This window comes from Heterodontus francisci, chromosome 13, assembly GCF_036365525.1.
Source record: "Heterodontus francisci isolate sHetFra1 chromosome 13, sHetFra1.hap1, whole genome shotgun sequence".
NCBI classification, from domain to species: domain Eukaryota; kingdom Metazoa; phylum Chordata; class Chondrichthyes; order Heterodontiformes; family Heterodontidae; genus Heterodontus; species Heterodontus francisci.
In genome coordinates this window covers 76,622,671-76,643,605 of record NC_090383.1, presented here as the reverse complement: position 1 = coordinate 76,643,605, position 20,935 = coordinate 76,622,671, and the positions used below count along the sequence as shown (strand labels likewise).

Here is a 20,935-nt window from a genome sequence, read left to right as displayed (position 1 = left end):
CATTTACATAGGTTAATGTGCCTCACTCCTTTCTTTGAATGGAAGCTCTCTGTGCCTGCAAAATGCATCTGGCAGAAAATTGCCTCATAAAACAGAGAGATAAGGGTGGGACCAAATCCTCCTCCATTTCCCAACTATTACTGTTCCATTTTCAGGCACAAATATGGCAATGACATTGCCAACAGTGGCCCTTATATTTTCAATTGGTATGGTGTAGGTGGGAGTTAGTAAAAACAAAACCAATTCGGTCAAAATAATGTAGTGAAATATGGAGCAGTCTTAATTTGAAGAGAAGGAACCACTTACTTTCGTTGTTGGTAAGGCTTTAAGCTAAAGAATAGAGTTTGCTTTGTTCGGAGAGGCGAATATTTTACTCAATGTATATACATATCAGAAAAGAAACAATACGGCTATCAAGAATTTACCATTATTAAGTTGCTCAAAGCTTGGTTCATGTATTAAGTTGCTCTGCGACACTTGTTTTTCAGCAAGTGGGAAATCACAAGCTGTTGTTTGTGATGGAATTGCTAATATTTCAATTCTAAGATTCGTTTTTTAAAATAATATTTTTCATTAATTTTAAGTGAAATGATGCTCCTGATACCTGCCATTTTGAATATTGGTAGAGTGATCAGCTTGTGTTATTAATTCTTCTTACTTTCCACCTGAGCCCTTTTCCCAGGCAGCTCACTAACAGTATCCTGCCTGTCACTCCATCTGATCTGCACGTTAACAGGATAACTGGGCTGAGCTTCGGATAAACCATTTAAAAAAGAAACAGAATCCTACCTTCTAGATGAGTGAAAATACATGGTTGGTTTTTTAATTATGGAAAAATATAGATGCATGCTGTCCCCTTAAAGAAAATATGTAAAACAATGATTTATAAATAAAGCATATTTATTCAGTAGCTGAACAGCACTTCACCAGGTAAAATCCTAGTTATGAGGATAGATGTCTCTGAAATGAGGCACATCAATGTGTTCTCATGTTTTATGAACGAGCTGATAAAAAATCAGATGTGTGTTAACGTGAATATGGGTCATTTACAAGTTATTAATAGTACAGACTACAAGACAAAAGGGCACAAGGTCACCTTAGATATCGAGATGTGCTGTCATCTGAAAAATAATCATTTAAATGGGGAGGAGAGGAAAACATATTTAGAAACTTGCATAGAACAAGAAGCTGGTGTCAGAATCCATAGGTAGAGATTACTTGGTCTTACAAAAAATTCAGCTTTTATTCTCTTACACGGTCTTATTCCCCCTCTCCAGACATTTGTATATCCAATATATAAAAGCTTTATTAAGAAATTCATGACATAAATCTACAAGCTGGATTTGAACACCATTTCCTGAAGTTTCAGTGAATCTGTATTTTTAAAAATATAGTTTTGCAGCAACCAGAATCAATACTGCACAGGGACGTTCCAATATTTATATCAGGGAAAATCAAAGAGCTAATGGGCCTTCTGCATTGAAGTACTTAATCCTGAGTCAATTTGTAACTTCTTCTGTCCAGTCAATAATTTACTTAAGGCTGTTGTGCCAACTGTGCTTTTCTGCGGACACCATTTGTAATGCTTTGCCGACAAGGATTTCATCAGTAGTGCATGACATCTCCTGCAGGTTGCTTGCTTTTATTACAGCTCTTTCCATAAAAATATGCTCTAACTGATTCATGCTAACATACTGTCATGGTTGACAACAAGACCCCATTTAGCTGTCCTCACCAGGTGTCAGAGAAAAAAAAATTCCTTATCGAAATCAGTTTCAATCCACTTGCACGTGCACAGGTGAAAGTGATGTGGCGCCCACAAATAGGACTATTAACATTCAAATCAGTTGGTTAAAATGAAATCACAACAGATATCACATTGGATTGTTGAACAGAAGACAGAAGTATAGCACCTGCCAGATGAATAACACATTCTACAGTAAATATGATTAATAAGCCTATTAGCTATGTAAATTAATACAACTCAAATTAACTGTCAGTGCATCTATTCTGGAATTACTTTACAGTGTATTTTATTAGTTCCTGGGATGTGAGCGTCGCTGGTGAGGCCGGCTTTTGTTGCCCATCCCTAATTGCCCTCAAGAAGGTGGTGGTGAGCCACCTTCTTGAACTGTTGCAGTCCATAAGGTGTAGGTACACCAACAGGGCAGTAAGGGAGTTCCAGGTTTTTGACCCAGCAACAGTCAAGGAATGACCATATAGTTCCAAATCAGAATGGTGTGTGGCTTGGAGCGGAACTTGCAGGTGGTGGTGTTCCTATGCATCTGCTGCTGTTGTCCTTCTAAGTGGTAGAAGTCGCAAGTTTGGAAGGTGCTGTCGTGCTTCTTGTAGATGTCACATACACACTGCTGCCATTATGGGCCAGTGGTGGAGGGAGTGAATGTTTAAGGTGGTGGATGGGATGCCAATCAAGCAGGCTGCTTTACCCTAAATAATACTGAGCTTCTGGAGTGGTGTTGAAGCTGCACTCATCCAGGCAAGTGGAGCATATTCCAACACACTCCAGACTTGTGCCTTGTAGATCATGGACAGGCTTTGGGGAGTCAGGAGGCGAGTTACTTACTGTAGAATTACCAGCCTCTGACCTGCTCGTAGCCACAGTATGTACATGGCTAATCCAGTTAATTTCTATGTCAATCATAACCCCCTGGATCTTGATAGTGGGAGATTCAGCAATGGTAATGCCATTGAACATAAAGGGGAGAGGGTTAGATTCTCACTTCTTGGAGATGGACATTGCCTGGCACTTGTACAGCAGAAATGTCACTTGCCACTTATCAGCCCTAAATGTTGTCCAGGTCTTGCTGTAAGCGAGCACAGCCTGCTTCAGTATCTGAGGAGTTGAGAATGGTACTGAACACTGCGTTATCATCAGCGAACATCCCCACTTCTGATCTTATAGTGTCATAGTCAGGAGTCAGAGTTATACAGCACAGAAACAGGCCCTTTGGCCCATCGTGTCTGTGCCAGCCACCAAGCACCTAACTATTCTAATCACATTTTCCAGCACTTGGTCCATAGCCTTGTATGCTATGGCGTTTCAAGTGCTCATCTAAATACTACTTAAATGTTGTGAGGGTTCCTGCCTCTACCACCTCTTCAGGCAGTGTGCTCCAGATTCCAACCACCCTCTGAGTGAAAAAAAATTCCTCAAATCCCCTCTAAACCTCCTGCCCCTTACCTTAAATCTATGCCTCCTGGTTACTGAGCCCTCCGCTAAGGGAAAAAGTTACTTCCTATCTAACCTATCAATGCCCCTCATAATTCTGTCCCCCCTCAGCCTTCTCTGACTCTAAGGAAAACAACCCTAGCCTTTTCAGTCTCTCTTCATAGCTGAAATGCTCCATCCCAGGCAACATCCTGCTGAATCTCTTCTGCACACTCTCCAGTGCAATCACATCCTTCCAAAAGTGTGGTGCCCAGAACTGCACACAGTACTCCAGCTGTGGCCTAACTAACGTTTTATACAGCTCCATCATAACCTCCCTGCTCTCATATTCTATGCCTCGGTTAATAAAGGCAAGTATCCCATCTGCCTTCCTAACCACCTTATCTACCTGTGCTGCTGCCTTCAGTGATCTATGGACAAGGACACCAAGGTCCCTCTGACCCTCTGTACTTCCTAGGGTCCTACCATCCATTGTATATTCCCTTGCCTTGTTAGTCCTCCCAAAATGCATCACCTCACACTTCTCAGAATTAAATTCCATTTATCACTGCTCCATCCATCTTACCAGCCCATCTATATCGTCCTGTAACCTAAGGCTTTCCTCCTTACTATTTACGACACCACCAATTTTCGTGTCATCTGCAAACTTACTGATCATACCTCCTCTATTCACGTCTAAATCATTAATGTACACTACAAACAGCAAGCGTCCCAGCACCGATCCCTGTGGTACGCCACTGATCACAGGCTTCCACATGCAAAAAAAAAACCCTCAACCATCAACCTCTGCCACTAAGCCAATTTTAGATCCAATTTGCCAAATTGACCTGGATCCCCTGGGTTCTTACCTTCTTAACCAATCTCCCATGCAGGACCTTATCAAAAGCCTTACTGAAGTCCATGTAGACTACATCAACTGCTTTACCCTCATCTACATATCTAGTCACCGCCTCGAAAAATTCAAACAAGTTAGTTAGACACGATCTCCCCCTGACAAAGCCATGCTGACTATCCCTGATTAATCCCTGCCTCTCCAAGTGGAAATTAATCCTGTCCCTCAGAACTTTTTCCAATAGTTTCCCAACCACTGATGTTAGACTCACTGGCCTGTAATTACCTGGTTTATCCCTGCTACCTTTCTTGAATAATGGTACCACATTCGCTGTCCTCCAATCCTCTGGTACCTCTCCTGTGGCCAGAGATGATTTGAAAATTTGTGTCAGAGCCCGTGCTATCTCCTGCCTTGCCTCACATAGCAGCCTGGGATACATCTCATCTGGGCCTGGGGATTTATTCACTTTTAAGCATGCTAAAACAGCTAATACTTGCTCCCTTTCAATGCTAATATGTTCAAGTATATCACAATCCTTCTCCCTGATCTCTACACCTACATTGTCCTTCTCCATAGTGAACACAGATGAAAAGTAATCATTTAAAACCTCACCTATGTCCTCCGGCTCCACATACAGATTGCCACTTTGGTCCCTAATGGGCCCTACACTTTCCCTGGTTATCCTCTTGTCCTTAATATACTTATAAAACGCCTTAGGATTTTCCTTTATCTTTCCTGCCAGTGTTTTTTCATGTCCCCTCTTCGCTTTATGATGCAGGGAAAGTGATTGATGAAACAGCTGAATATGGTTGGGCTTAAGACACTACCCTGAGGAACTCCTGCAGTAATGTCCTGGGGCTGAGATGATTGGCCTCCAACAACTACAACCATCTTCCTTTGTACTAGGTATGACTCCAAACAGTGGAGAGTTTTCTCCCTGAATCCTATTGACTTAAATTTTGCTAGGGCTCCTTGATCCCACACTTGGGGCTAGATTTTAAGAGCCCGCTGCCGAGCTCAAAAAATGGACGGGCTGCACGCCAAAGAGCCGCCCCACATTGACAAACTTACCTCCTCCCTCTCCACCAGTGTGGCTTCGTGTTTCCACGAACATGGATCTGAAGGCATGGGAGTGCCGGCCGCTGCGCGGAAGATTGTGGCGGGCCCTCAAGATTGGAGGCAAGTGTATTTAAATGTATTAATTTTATTGATTTGCATATTTAAATTGTGGTCCCGTCGCCCAGCAGCGGGGAGTGGGGGGTGCTGCCGTGGAGCCTCACGCTGCCGGGAGGATCAGGTCAGGCCCTGCCGGCTTTGAGGTCCATGGCAGGCCTCATGCAGAGCCATCTTCAGGCCCCCCGCCACAGATCACCACATCGAGGGCTTGTTAAAATCCTGCCCTTGGTCAAATGCAGGCTCAGGTCAAGGGCAGTCACCCTCACTTTACATCTGGAGTTCAGCTCTTTTGTCCATATTTGGACCAAAGCTGTAATGAGATGTGGAGCTGAGAGGCCCTGGCAGAACCCAAACTGAGCATCGTTGAGCAGGTTATTGATAGCACTGTCAATGACACCTTCCATCACTTTGCTAATGATCAAGAGTATACTAATAGGGTGGTAATTGGCCGGATTGGATTTGTCCTGCTTTTTTCGTGGATAGGACATACCTGGGCAATATTCCACACAGGCAGATGCCTGTGTTGTTCATAGAATCTTAGAAAGTTTAAGGCACAGAAAGAGGCCACTTGGCCCATCGTGTCTGTGCCAGCTGAAAAATGATCCACCTATTCTAATCCCACCTTCCAGCATTTGGCTCGTAGCCCTGCAGATTACGGCATTTGAGGTGCATATCCAGACTCCTTTTGAATGAGTTGAGGGTTTCTGCCTCAACTACCCTTTCAGGCAGTGAGGTCCAGACCCCCACCACCCTCTGGGTGAAAAAATTTTTCCTCATCTCCCGTCTAATTTTTCTATCAATCACTTTAAATCTATGCCCCCTTATCACTGACCTTTCTGCTAAGGTGAACAGACCCTTCACCTCCACTCTATCCAGGCGCCTCAAAATTCTGTACATTTCAATCAGATCCCCCCCTCAGCCTTCTCTGTTCCAAAGAGAACAACCTCAGCCTACCCAATCTTTCCTCATAGCTGCATTTTTCCAGTGCTGGCAACATCCTCGTAAATCTCCTCTGTACCCTCTCTAGTGCAATTACATCCTTTCTGTAATGAGGTGACCAGAACTGCACACAGAACACAAGTTGTGGCCTAACCAATGAGTTATACAATTCTAGCATAACCTCCCTGCTCTTGTATTCTATACCTCAGCTAATAAAGGAAAGGATTCCATCTGCCTTCTTAACCATTCCAGATGCCTTCTTAACCAATTCCATATGCCTTCTTAACCTGTTGTTGTACTGGAACAGCTTGGCTAGGGACACAGCTAGTTCTGGAGCACAAGTCTTCAGTACCATTGCCGGAATGATGTCAGGGCCCATAGCCTTTGCAGTATCCAGTGCCTTCAGCTGTTGCTTAATATCACGTGGAGTGAATTGAATTGGCTAAAGACTGGCATCTGTGAATGTGGGGACCTTAGGAGGAGGCCGAGATGGATCATCTACTCGGCATTTCTGGCTGAAGATGGTTGCAAATGTTTCAGCCTTGTCTTTTGCACTGACGTGCTGGGCTCCACCATCATTTAGGATGGGGATGTTTATGGAGCCTCCTCCTCCTGTCAGTTGTTTAATTGCCCTCCAATATTCACAACTGGATGTAGCAGGAGTGCAGAGCTTAGTTCTGATCCGTTAGTTGTGGGATCGCTTTGCTCTGTCTATGGAGTGCTGCTTCCACTGTTCAACATGCATGTAGTCCTGTGTTGCATTGTTTCTGATCATATTACTTTATTCGGCCTTCCAACTGCTGGGACAAAATCCTTGGTACCTTTCAGCATAAAAATAGCACAAAGTAAGGATAGGGTTTTTAGAAGTCAGAGGAATAAGAGATAATCAATTGGGAGGGAAGGAAAGGAAATCACATCAGCAAAATAATGCAACAAAATATAACTGCTTGCTTTACAGGTTACACATAGTAACTAAAATGTTACACCAAACACGAGAGTGCTATCCAGTTAGCTACAGTACAAATGCACCTACATGAAGAAATGATCAGAGGAGCCATTCATACTCTGTAATTTTTCAAATTACATGATGAACAGTTTATGATCGTAGCAATGAACAACAGTATCACATTTTCTAGGGTTTATTTATTAACACCTCAATTCAAAGATTCAATGAGAAAATGAACAGATTAAATTACTTTAATGCATATAACACCTTAATCTGGTGAAATATTTTTACAATTTGAGGGAGTTTTGCTTTAAATGCTAAATCTAAACATACGAAAATAGAGTCATTCTGAACTTAACACAGGTCTAAAGAAAAGTATTAGATTTTATTAGTATGACATTTTGGTGTGAAGAACTCGGGGAGGCATAGAGTCACAGAGTCATTTATGGAACAGAAGGAGACAGAGGACAGACACTGTTCTCTGCAGCTGAGAGTGAGAGTCCAGAAGGCTGTGTTGCCTGCCCGGTGCCAGGGTTCAGGACATCTGCTCAGGGCTGGAGAGGAACTTGCAGTGGGAGGGGGAGGATCCAGTGGTCGTGGTCCAGGTAGGTACCAGCGACATAGATAGGACGAGGAAAGAGGTGCTGCATAAGGAGTATGAGGATCTAGACGCTAAATTAAAAAGAACCTCAAAAGGTAATGATGTCTGGATTATTACCTAGGCCACGTGCAAATCAGCATAGAGTAAGTAAGATTAGAGAGATGAATGCGTGGCTCAAAAATTGGTGTGGGAGAAGTGGGTTCTGGTTCGTGGGACACTGGCACCAGTACTGGGGACAGTGCAGAATGCATCATTGGGATAGCTTTCTCCTGAACCGTGCTGGGACCAGTGTTCTAGTGAATCATATAACTACAGAAGTAGAGAGGGCTTAAAGCTAAATAGGTGGGGGGAAGGGATCATGTAGGGGAAGATTGAGTAAATTAAAGGGAAATGACAAGGCATTAGATCAAGGTAGCAATAAAGGTTATGATGATCAGAGTATGGCAGGAAGGGACAGTGATTGCCAACTTAAGAGTGTGACAACACAAGAACAGTTAGAAAAAAAATGAATTAAGGGCTCTGTATCTGAATGCCCGCAGCATTCGCAATAAAACAGATGATTTGACAGTTCAAATAGAAATTCATAGGTATGAACGGATAGCCATCACAGAGATAGAAACAGAAAGTGCTAGAAATACTCAGCAAGTCTGGCAGCATCTGTGGAGAGAGAAGCAGAGTTAATGTTTCAGGTCAGTGATCTTTCAACAGGGTTCTGATGAAGGCTCACTGACCTGAAAAATTAACTCTGCTTCTCTCTCCATAGATGCTGCCAGAACTGCTATTTTCAGCACTTTGTTTTTATTTCAGATTTCCAGCCTCCGCAGTATTTTGCTTTTATTTTAGCCATTACAGAGATGTGGCTACAAGGAAACCAAAGCTGGGACCTGAATATCCAAGGGTATGTGACATTCAGGAAGGACAGGAAGCTGGGAAAAGAACATAAGAACTAGGAGCAGGAGTAGGCAATTCAGTCCCTCGAGCCTGCTCTGCCATTCAATACGATCATGGCTGATCTCATCTTGGCCTCAACTCCACTTTCCTGCCCGTTCTCCATAACCCTTCAACCCATTTCTAATTAAAAATCTGTCTATCTCCCCCTTAAATTTACCCAATGTCCCGACATCCACCGCACTCTGGGGTAGTGAATTCCACAGATTCATGACCCTTTGAGAGAAGTAATTTCTCCTCATCTCTGTTTTCAATCTGCTACCCCTTATCCTAAAACTATGACCCCTCATTCTAGATTGCCTCACAAGAGGAAACATCCTCTCTATGTCTACTTTGTCAATCCTCTTAATCATCTTATTAGATAATTTTGACCCATTTATCTAACCTATCCATATCCATTTGTAGATTTCTTATTTCTTTATTGCAACTTACTGTCCCACCTATTTTAGTGTCATCTGCAAATTTGGCTATAGTACCTTCTATCCCTGCATCCAAGTCATTTATATAGATTATAAATAGTTGGGGCCCGAGGACCGAACCCTGTGGCACTCCACTAGTTACATCTTGCCAACCAGAAAAAGACCCATATATCCTGACTCTCTGTTTTCTGTTGCTTAGCCAATCCTCTATCCAAGCTAATAAATTGCCCCTAACCCCATGTGAACTTACCTTGTGTATTAACCTTTTGTGCGGCACCTTATCAAATGCCTTCTGGAAGTCCAGATAAACTACATCTACAGGATCCCCATTATCCACTTTGCTTGTTACAGCTTCGAAGAACTCTAGCAAATTAGTCAAACACGATTTACCCTTCATAAAACCATGCTGACTCTGATGGATTGCGTGGCGGTGGGGTAGTTCTGTTAATTAAAGAGGGAATTTGTACTGTAGTAAGAGATTACCTTAGTTCTAAAGATCAAGACATAGAATCAGTTAGGGTGGAACTAAGAAACAGCAAGGGGCTGGAGTTGTTTACAGACCAGCAAACAGCAGTGGTCATGTAAATCACAGTATAAATCAGGAAATAGAGGTGCATGTAACAAAGGTAATACAATAATTATGGGGGCTTTCAATCTCCATATAGACTGGGTAAACTTTATTAGTACTAATTTTGTGTAGGACAAATTCTTGGAATGTATGCGAGATGATTTTCTAGAGCAGTACGTTGAGGAAGCAACTGGGGAACGGGCTATTTTAGATCTAGTGTTGCGCAATGAAAAGGTCTAATTAATAATCTTATTGTAAAGGAGCCTTTAGGAAAGAGTGAGCATAATGTGATAGAATTTTACATTAAGTTTGTAAGTGTTGTAGTTCAATCAGAAACTAGGGTTTTAAATCTAAGCAAAGGAAACTATGATTGGCTATGGTGGATTGGAAAACTACGTTAAAAGGTATGACGGTTGACAGGCAATGGCTAACATTTAAAGAACTAATACATAGTTTTACAGCAAAAATACATTCCTTTAATGCATAAAAACCCAGCAAGGAAAGTGTTCCAGCTGTGGCTAATGAAATAAATCAAGGATTGTATTAGAGCAAAGGAAGAGGTATATAAAGTTGCTTAAAAAAAGGTAAGCCTGAGGATTGGGAGCATTTTAGAGTTCAGCAAAGGAAGACCAAGAAAAAGATTAAGAAAGGGAAAATAGAATATGAGAGTAAACTAGCAAGAAACATAAAAATGGACTGTAAAAGCTTCTACAGATACGTAGAAAGGAAAAGATTAGCAAAGCCAGATGTGGGTTCATTACAAGCAGAGTCAGGAGAATTTATAGTGGGGAATAAGGATGTGGCAGAGAAACTAAACAAATACATTGTGTCTGTCTTCACGGAGGAAAATACTAAAAAACCCTCCCAGAAATAATGGAGAATCAAGGGACTAGTGTAAATGAGGAACTGCAAGATATTAATATTAGTAAAAAAAAACTAGATAAATTAATGGGACTTAAAGTAGATAAATCGCCTGAACCTGATGAACTACATCCCAGAGTGTTGAAAGAGGTGGCTGTAGAGATAGTAGATGCATTGTTGGTCATCTTTCAAAATTCTGTAGACTCTGGAATGGTTCCTACAGATTGGAAGGTGAAAAATGTAACCCACTATTTAAGAAAGGAGGGAGAGAGAAAACAGGGAACTACAGATCTGTTAACCTATCAGTTTTAGGGCAAATGCTAGAATCTATAATAAAAGGATTTGGTAACAGGACACTTAGAAAATAATGGTAGGATTGGGCAGAGTCAACATGGATTTATGAAAGGGAAATCATGTTTAACAAACCTGTTGGAGTTTTTTGAGGATGTAACTAACAGAACAGATAAGTGGGAACCGGTGAATGTACTATATTTAGATTTTCAGAAAGCTTTTGATAAAGTCCCACACAAGAGGTTGGTAAACAAAATTATAGCACATGGGGGTGGGGGGGGGGGGGGGTGGTGGTGCGAAACTGGGTTGGATTGAGAACTGGTTAGCAGACAGAAAACAGAGAGTAGGAATAAATGGGTCAATTTCACATTGGCAGGCTGTCACTAGTGGTGTACCGCAAGGATCAGTGCTTGGGCCCCAGCTATTCACAATCTATATCAATGATTTGGAGGTTCAAATAAACGTCATGGGTGTAATGGATGGTGGTAAGGGTTGAACTTTAACTTTATGCAATTTGGAGGGAGAAGGTCTGACGTTACGGGTAAGTGTATTGGTCGGGGAAGGGCAAATATTTAATTTAATTGTTATGGGGGGGGGCGGGGGGGTTGCTGGAAGAGGGGCAAATGAAATGTATTTATTTTATTTTATTCAATCTGTCTTAAAATATTTAAATAAGCCGGTAGGGCTGACAGCCCTTTAAAAATGGCGTCAGCGCCTGTGCACAGGCAGCGGACGCCATTGCTGGGTCCAGACAGCCTGCCCCCTCTACGTGATTGAGGGGGTGGGAGGGTGGCCCTCCCTGGCTATTTAAATGAGCCGCCGTGCTTGAGATTGCGGTGGCTCTTTGGCATGTGACCCGCAAGGGCGGGCCACCATTTTTGGAGCTCACCACCGAGATCGGCAGCGAGCGCATAAAATCCAGCCCCACATTTCCCCATCCATCAAATTGGTCATCTCCTGAAGGCATTGTCTCAGATTTGTTAAATATAACTTTTCTTGCTAAAATATCTGTTGGTTTCTTCTATTTTCTCCTCAGTTAGATATTTAGTCATATCATTTTAATTAAAGATTCCTAAGTTTTACCCACCACAGATAATAAACTATTTGTTTTTTGAAAATGGCAAGGATTAGTTACTTGCCAATCCCCCAGCACACACCACACTCAACAGAAGCCTGCAATATAATTTCTATGCTGTCTACTATTTGTTCCCCATTTCTTTCAGCATCTTTGGGTGTATCCATCAGGTCCTGGCACTTTGCTCTTTTAGCATAACTAACTTCTCCATCGTTTTCTTTTGATTATACTTCTCATCTCACATTTAATCAATTCAGGATTTACCTCCTCTACAATATCCTCTTCTGTAAACACTGCTGTAATGTATGTGTTAAACGTCCCCACTAGTTTCCATTTATCCTTGACTAACTCAATATCCTTTCCTCTCAAGCACCAACTCACATTTAACAATTTTTTTTACTAAGATATTTATAGAAGTGCTTGCTGTTCTAACATTTTCCAAGATCCTCTCTTTCTCATCCTTCCCTTAATTCTTTTCTTATTTTCTCTTATTCTTTTATTATATCTAAGATCCCATATGTCTTCTTAAATTTTAGCTTGTTTCAAAACATTTGCACACAACATCCTGAAACATGCATTCACTCCATTTTAATTGTTAATATACAGTTGTGTGTGCCAATTTCTCTTTCCACCTCAGCTATCAATTATAGACGAAAAACAACGGTGGCCATTTTGTCTTTAGACAGTGTAAAACAGACAATATTGAATCAGCCATCCAATATATCTCTCAATTTTCTTTTCTACTCAAGTCAACAGAAATTAAAACCGGAGGGCAACACTATCATCCAAAGTCAAAATTACCCCAGTGGTGAGTCTCAAAATTCTCTAAGTGGCACTGAAAAAAGATTATTAATTACAAGGTCAACAGACTTAAAGTTGTGTCAACCCCAAACCAAACACACAGAAATCACAAGCATCAACCTCTTAGGTAAACCTCCCCATGGCTCCCATTCAGAAAGATCCTGCCACACTTGCCCACCCTCCCGACACCCTGCCACCCCCAGAGCAAATTGCTCCCCAATCCCCCAATGAGCAACATTTTGACCAAACTCTCCAAATAAAAATTGTTTTCCCATTCCAATCCATCCACTGGCATCCAATTCCATTCCCTTTAACCCCCACTGGCTGATGTTGCCCCTCACAGGCTACCTCTATCCCACTTAATCTCCCATGCAAAGCAACCCCCCATCACCATTCCCCTCTCCCCGCGCCGCCCCCTAAAACGCCAAAAGATTATCTTAGATTTCAGATTGGCCTCTGCTTGCATCATGAGATTAGCTTCATTTGGGCTTAACCTTTTTAAGGAAAGATTGGTAAAACTTCTTGGCAGCAAAAGGAATGTATATTAGTGCCTCAAAGAGATTAATGAAAAATGGCTGTTTTGTTTCTCCCTTTGATTTGTTTGAAACTTAATTTTAAGCAGAGAATATAGTTGTTTTACTCCTGCAAGTCTTGCAATTTTCTTTTCAGGGAAGCTATGAGTATCCAAAGTTTTTTAAATTATAAAATCCCCATTCAATATAAATTTACATAAGAACCAAAGGTTTTTTTGGAAAAATAATAAATTCTACCCATGTCACACTTTTTAATTGCAAAGAAATGCTTTGCATACCAAATGGACTACACACATAAAGAAAGGTATGTGGGCTGCATAATGGACAGAAGAGAAGGCTTACCAAGTACTTTATATGCAACTAAGTGTTCTAACCTGGGGCACAGTACATTTTCTCTATGGCACTGCTGTCACAGGAATCGTCAACCTCACTCCATCTGCTAAAATACGTTAGTTGAATGTGTCCTAAAAACAAAATGACATGAGAAATCAAAACAATTTTTTTCCGACATTTTCTGTAGAAGTGAACTGTAATTATTCTTTTGTAGCTAAAAAACAGTATCATTAAGAATAATGGCATCATTAAGCACTAGAGGCTATTACTGTGGGTGAATTCACTGCACTGGAAATGAGGCTTCAGACAGGAAATGAAGATACTAATTATAGGATAAAACGCCTACTCACTTAATTGGAAGCAAGTAAGCAACAGCAAAAGATATTAGAAAAAAATGCATTTGCAAAAGTTCCTGACCTTTATCATTCAGCAAGATGTTGTTTGGGTTTAAATCGTGGCATATGATTCCTTCTCGATGAAGTGCATCAAGAGCTGCAGCTATCTCGGCGGCCCAATACTGAATGGAGCTCTCAGGAATGTAAGCATTGGAAGCTTGCACAAAACTTTCTTCCAGCTCTTTAAACATGTGTGATACTAACTTATCTCCATCTGCTCTTGTGACAATGTGGCTTTCTGCCACTGCCTTTTGCTCTATGTCCTCAGAATGTGGGACACTGTCTTTGTCACAGTTATCTGTGTGTTCTCCGTATGTCTGCTCTTCATCTGAAATATCTTTTTCATTTGTATATTTTTCTTTTATAGTTAGGGAAGCTTCTTTGTGATCAGAATAAATTGAGCTATCTTCACCTGAATCTGTACCATAAGGGCTGACTCGGTCATGTATTTGAGGAATAGGGCTCAGAATTCTATGAATGCATGCCAAGTCTGAGGTGCTGCAAGATGCAACAGTCATAAATGATGGCATATTTTCAGCATGGGTGATGGCAAACAAGGAATTAAGTTCTTCTTCCTTCTCAACAGGCAGGCTGACATTTTGCTTATATGAATCTTCTTCCTTTCTATTCTCAGGAAGTTGTAACTGTTGTGTTGAGGTATTATCTACACCTGCCTCACAAGAGCCATCTTCCTCCAGCAAAACCTGTTCCAGTGCTCCTTGTGAATTCATGCAATGAGCGACATTATAATTAATTTGTAAAACGTCAGGTTTTTCATAGAGTCTATTCTCTGAATTATCAGTGTTAGTCACACTGCATTTATCAGATAACACCAGTCCAACTGCCTCACCATCCTCTAAAACACCTGGCAAATTCACCAATAGATCAGGCCTTCCCTCCTCACAGCTGCTTGTATCTCCACCTGCTGCATCCTGAAAGGAGATAACTGGTACAGAATCATTTGAGGATCCTCTGCTGCAAGTATCTGGGGCCAAAAAGACAACTGACTCCAGTTTAATGTCACTTGTATCAAAACTGTTCTCGTTATTGTCCACTTCAGATACCAGATTAAAAATTGGTGCTGACTCTGATTTTACATTTTGGAATTTTTCTGCTAGGTCAAGACTTACCAATTCATTTGCACTATCTTTGCTATCGATTCTGAAAAATTCCATTGGACTATTTTTGGAAAGATTTAGAGACTCAGAGGCTTCTGTCGGGCTAAAAAGCTGAGTGTTAATATCCTCTGTGAAGAACCGAAGCTCTTGATTTGTAGCAGGGGAACAAAGACTGTCATTACTAAGAAGAGAATGTGACCGTGAGGTCATTTGCATGTCTGAGGAACTTCTAGGTACATTTTCACAAACTGTTGGAAAGGTTTCAGAAGTTAGACTGTCAGGTTCTTTTTTCTCCTGTTCATATTCATGGCACAATGTAAGATAGCTGCTAGTACATTCTTCTTCAACTGCTTCAGAGTCCGATGATGATAACCCTAACAGTTCATGTGAATTGTCCTGAGTATCTTCATCTGGGGCACTGCTGTCATCCTGTGAACTTGAAGTCAGGTTACTCTTCAAAGGCAGACCCTGAAGCATATTTCCAAGGTCACTTCCCACCGAGCCTACACTGCTGTCCATGCCTTCAGTGCTCGACTGGCCCATGGTAAAATTACCATGTACTGATTTGGGGCCATGTTTGTCCAAGTCAAGAGATTCAAAACTTTCCTCAGATCTCTTCTGGAGGAATTTGCTTACATAGGACCACAGTTTACCCCCTAAGTTCACAAAGAAAACAATAATTAGTAAAAAAATTTTTAAAATTCCAGACAATTTATTTTAGATTTTTTTGATTCACTATCATTCAACGAGTGACCTTCTTACTTGTTCATACCATTAAACAAAATATTAACTTAGTACAATTCTATGTAAGCATTCTTAACCATATCATGTGTAGAAATGTAGTTTGTAACATTGTAATATTTTACAGCTGCAGGGAATGCCATTGCATGCAATGCTTCTTAGCATAATTACATCATTGCAAATAGCATGCTGGAAATCCTGCAGCTGCACAAGCAACAGGATATTTCACGAGGGGTGTTAAACGATGAGTTATTTTCTCACTGCAGCCCTATCAACTTTCTCAATTTATGAGCAACATCAAAAGTAACAGGCTTAACAAACATTTAATATCCACAATTGGATAAGCTTGTATTTTTACATAGAGAATCAATCTGAATACTTCAATAAACATTTAAAATGTTCCTGTAATAATGAGTAAGAAAACAAACATTAAAAAGAAATCAATCTTTGAGAAATATTTTGCGTCGTGTCCATTACAAGCTATCGATTGGTTCTCAGGAATGTTCCAAAGTATCACAACTTTACACAAATCAAAATAATTTATACATAAAATATAAGTGCAAGCAATGTACTTACTTTTATCCTGTTAACGTATCTAAAATATTTTGTTCTATAAAGCCTATTATTATCTGCTTCACCAAGGTACTAAAATCATACTAAGCATCTGCACAAATAATGGCAGCCCACATGAACATCTAGGGCTATTATCATGTTCAATTGATTGTGTTTACTGTGCCAGATTGGAATGCAGGTATAAACTGGCAGCCTTTACTTAATACTCCTCTAAGTGCTTGAATTGTAATGATTTAATTACTGCTTTAAACCCAAGTGCACATCACAGCTTCCAGCATATCAAACAGTGCCTTTGTGATAAGGTTTTGTTAAAACTAAAGATGTCATTCCAAATGTCCAGGTCCTCTTGTGTAGAGTGCATATAATATTTGGTAGTTTTATCACAGGAGACATTGGTTTTCATTTTTTTTTTGTCCTTCAATTTTTCCTTCAAAGCCTTTCTGTCTCCACATTCTTCTCCTGGGAGAGCAGCATATACTAGGCTGAGAGCTTTTCCTGAGTACGATTGAAGAATTTCTGTATCAGACGATAATTAAATACAATGGGCAGGATCTTGCTGGAAAAATAACAGCTTGGTAATGATGCACGCCTTTATTTATGTGCAAATCGATCACCAGGTTCAGCGGAGGAAGCGATATGGCACGAGTTGCGAATCTCCAGAATCTTGTGGTTGATTTACACCGTTTCAGCATTTGCTTCACACAAATGACAGCTCGCCTTTAACTTTACTATTATTTTTAAGAACTTGCTGGATTTTCACATTAATTGCCCATTAAATTTGCCACAGAAAGTTAAGTCTGACAATTAAGAGTAAGTACCTTATTAACAGCATAAATTATTAATTCAATGCCAATCAACCTCTCTGGCCCAGAAACTGAACAATTTAAACTGTGCAGTCTCATTTCTTCAGGTAGTAAATTGTTTTTCAAGATTTTTAAAATGCCATTTTAAAAAATTTCTTTATTTTTCCTTTCTGTCTCTTTTCTCGCTCCCTTAATCAAATCTTTTCTCCCCTTTATTTCTCTTTCTATACGCAATTTGGCTCTAATTCATCCTCCTTCTCCATTATTCCTCCGTTTATCTTTCAATCCTTAAATCCCATTAGTTGCTCCCGCTAATTAATGAGGTCCCAGGTGCCCCGTTGCCTTTGTCAGTCCATTATCAGGTTGTACTTCCAGCAAGTTATGGTGAAAACAATAAGCTGAAAGGTACAGAAAAAAGTTCAATTAACGGAGTATGCCACGTGATGGCCTTCTCCAGCAAGTTCCAGGCCATATGCTTTGTAGTACAAGACAGCACTTTATATTAGTTCTTCCTCCACTCACAAAAGGATACTGTTACCATATCTAACATGTTTGAACATATCAGACTACATTAGTAACATTTAGCTCTAGAGTATCTTTGTATCTGAACGTTAATAAGACTAGAATTCAAATCTGCATTGTGAATGGTGCTCCACTACTCTACCAAGCGTAGCAAATAATTTTATTCTTTTTTATGATATAGCCAGAGCATAGGAAAATGTACTGCCTAACAAGGCAAGTAAGCACTTCTGTAAAGTGGATATTCGTCAAAGTATTTTTGTATTGTAGGACATCTGCACAATTTTAAAATGGGTCCGTTAACTACAAAGCAACAGAAAGATCCTTATTTACTTTGTGTTTCACATACTGGGTTGTAATAGAGCTTCAGGAAAATTCCTTTTGGAATCACCCAAAGTTTACACAAGATGTACAATATGGTGATAAAATTACTCTACATTTTAAAAAATGATTAGCAATAGACCTTTCTGAGTCATCATGACACTGCTGCTGAGAGCAGAGTTTAGACTTTCAAATTCTACTTAGCATTTCAGTCATATACAGTGCTTTGGTCATTTATCAATGGCAAAAGGCTTAATGAGCCTCTTGCATTGAACATTCATTAGAACTAATATATCTGCATGTATGCATTTGGAATAAGCTCGTGTTAACACAATAGCGTTTAAACATTTTCTGAATTTGCCAAACAAATTCAAGAACTTAGACAATCTCCCAGCCTGGTTCATTCTTTCTCAGGACCTCCTTACCTCCCTCAGCTGTTCCTTCCTCCTATATCTTCAGGCTTTTAAAATCCAAGCATGGCATCACCTAATCACTATTCCCTGGTTCACCTAGTCTTCTCTTATCTTGTTCAAAATTGAGTTTTATACTACATAATCAGATAAGATGGCAATAACTAGATTAGATCTGATTCTTGTAGATGTGCATTGTGTCATTTGTAAGATATGGTCCTTTTTAATGAGTTTGCTTTCCTCTTGCCAAAAAGCAGAGCCGCATGGAATTGGTAATTATGGAACTCAGTCATATTTACACACTTAAAAAGGTTGTTAATACTACCCAACAACCCCTGCTGGAAGGGCATGTGTGGACACAGTTAAAGGCAGAATCAACAACAACAACTACTTGCATTTATGTAGCATGTTTATGATGCTCCTTGTACTGCAGTGGTAATTCCAAGGTTCATACATAAATAATAGAAATTGGAGAAATACCAGAAGCACACTCCAGCAAGGAGTCAATGGCTTTGGGAGGAAAGAGAAGACAAGGAACAAAAAAAGTCAAAGAAAAAAAAAATCAATGAACAGATTTTTAGCCTCACTTAAAATTGGAGGTTCTACTCTTCTGAAAATGGCCTGGATCTACAACCAGATTGCTTATTTCATACACATTGTAACTGCGCAGCAAGTGCATTTTGATTTCCCCTTCCAAAATGTGAAAACAGGATGTTGAAGGGAGTTTGTGTTTTATGAAAGTCAGATTTTAGTCATGCATACTATACAGAATATTGGTAATAAATGATTAAATAAAAGATTTACAATGTAACTGCTCATTGATGGTTCTGTAATGGAAATCGGATGATGGCCCCCTTGCTGAGAGCAAAAAGCTAAAATTATAGGTCACCAGAGGGAGTGAGACAGAAAAATCTAGGAATATCCTTAAGTAATGAGATTTCTGTCTAATTTTTCCAAATTATCAAATTTAGGGAGTATTTTGTTCTTTTATCAATACGTTTGAATAAGGCATGTGTTTACTTGTGTGGAATAAATCACATTCTCACTGGGTTGAGTTTTGGGGGGTTTGGTTTTTGGTATAATTTTTTGAGGTTAATGCAGGGGAAATTATAGCTGAAGTGAAGATGCAAAATATTCTTGTCCCCTAGCATTACCATATAAATGCTTTATAAATTCAAATACTTTTCATCGTATTCGTTACCATTCCTGAAACTGCTGAATACACATACACATGTAAAAGAGAATTCAAATCTTTTGAAAGCAAAATATTAAAATATATGTTACATCTAGATGGAATTTCATTGCATTCTAAGTATGGTTTATTTAGTGCCTGCATCAGCAAATGATTAGTAGAGCATTCCTTATACACAAGGTGGGATCCATCTTTGCTGTGAAAAGCTTTCAAAGGAAAATTGGTTCCACTAAAAGCTTTTACAGAACTTTGAAGCATTTGACTGTTGCACAAGGGTGGGATTTATTGAATGACTGAACATAAGACAGGAAGAGGCCATTTAGTCCTTTGAGCCTGTTCCATCATTCTGTTAGCCACAGCTGATCTACATATCACAGTTCTTTGTAGCCGAGAGCAAAAGTCTAGAAGACTGTTGCCTGTTCGGTGCCAGGGTTCTGGAAATCTGCTCAGGGCTGGAGAGGAACTTGCAGTGGGAGGGGGAGGATCCAGTTGTCGTGTGCCACATGGGTACCAACGACATATATAGGACTAGGAAAGAGGTTCTGCTTGGGGATTATGAGCAGCTAGGGGTTAAATTAAAAAGCAGAACCTCAAAACGTAATGATCTCTGGATTATTACCCGAGCCATGAGCAATTTGGCATAGGATAAATAAGATTAGAGAGATGAATGTGCGATTCAAAGACTGGTGTGGGAGAAATGGGTTTCGATTCATGGGGCACTGACACCAATACTGGGAAAAGTGGGAACTGTACCTTTGGGATGGTCTTCACCTGAACCGTGCTAGGACCAGTGTTATGGCGAGTTGTGTAACTAGGGTGGTAGAGAGGGCTTTAAACTAAATAGTGGGGAGAAAGGAATCATGTGAGGCAAGACGTGGTAAATTAAAGGGAAACGACAGAGTGTGGCAGGAAGGGGCAGAGCATACAAACTTAGGAATGCACCAACAGATAAGCCCAGATATTGTAAAAATGGTAAAAAGACAGAGTTAAAGGCTCTGTATCTGAATGCGCGCAGCATTCGTAACAAAATGGATGAATTGTTAGCACAGATAAAAATAAATATGTATCACCTGATAGCCATTACAGAGACATGGTTGCAAGGTGACAAAGGCTGGGACCTGAATTTTGAAGGGTATTTGACATTTTGGAAAGACAGGATGCTAGGAAAAGGTATTGGGGTAAGTCTGTTAATTAAGGATGACATTAGTACGGTAGTGAGAGATGACCTTAGCTCAAAAGAGCAAGATGCAAATCAGTTTGGGCAGAGATAAGAAATAGGAAATGCAAGAGGTCACTTGTGGGAATACTTTCTAGACCCCCTAACAGTAGTTACACTGTTAAGGCAGAGTA

The 20,935-nt window shown here is 40.3% G+C and overlaps 1 protein-coding gene across 4 annotated transcripts in view; it reads right to left on the bottom strand.

Annotated features, from left to right (window-relative positions):
- Positions 1-20,935, bottom strand: part of rps6kc1 (ribosomal protein S6 kinase polypeptide 1) — a 195,065-nt gene that overhangs the window by 36,456 nt on the left and 137,674 nt on the right. For 3 of the 4 annotated variants that reach the window (XM_068045016.1, XM_068045017.1, XM_068045019.1), the window contains 2 exons: positions 13,931-15,682; positions 13,555-13,644 (listed from right to left, as the gene is read on the bottom strand). In XM_068045016.1, the coding sequence (XP_067901117.1) occupies positions 13,555-13,644; positions 13,931-15,682 (1,842 nt within the window). Of the gene's footprint in view, positions 1-923; positions 6,959-13,554; positions 13,645-13,930; positions 15,683-20,935 lie in introns of those variants that run through there. The other variant, XM_068045018.1, reaches the window with a different exon arrangement.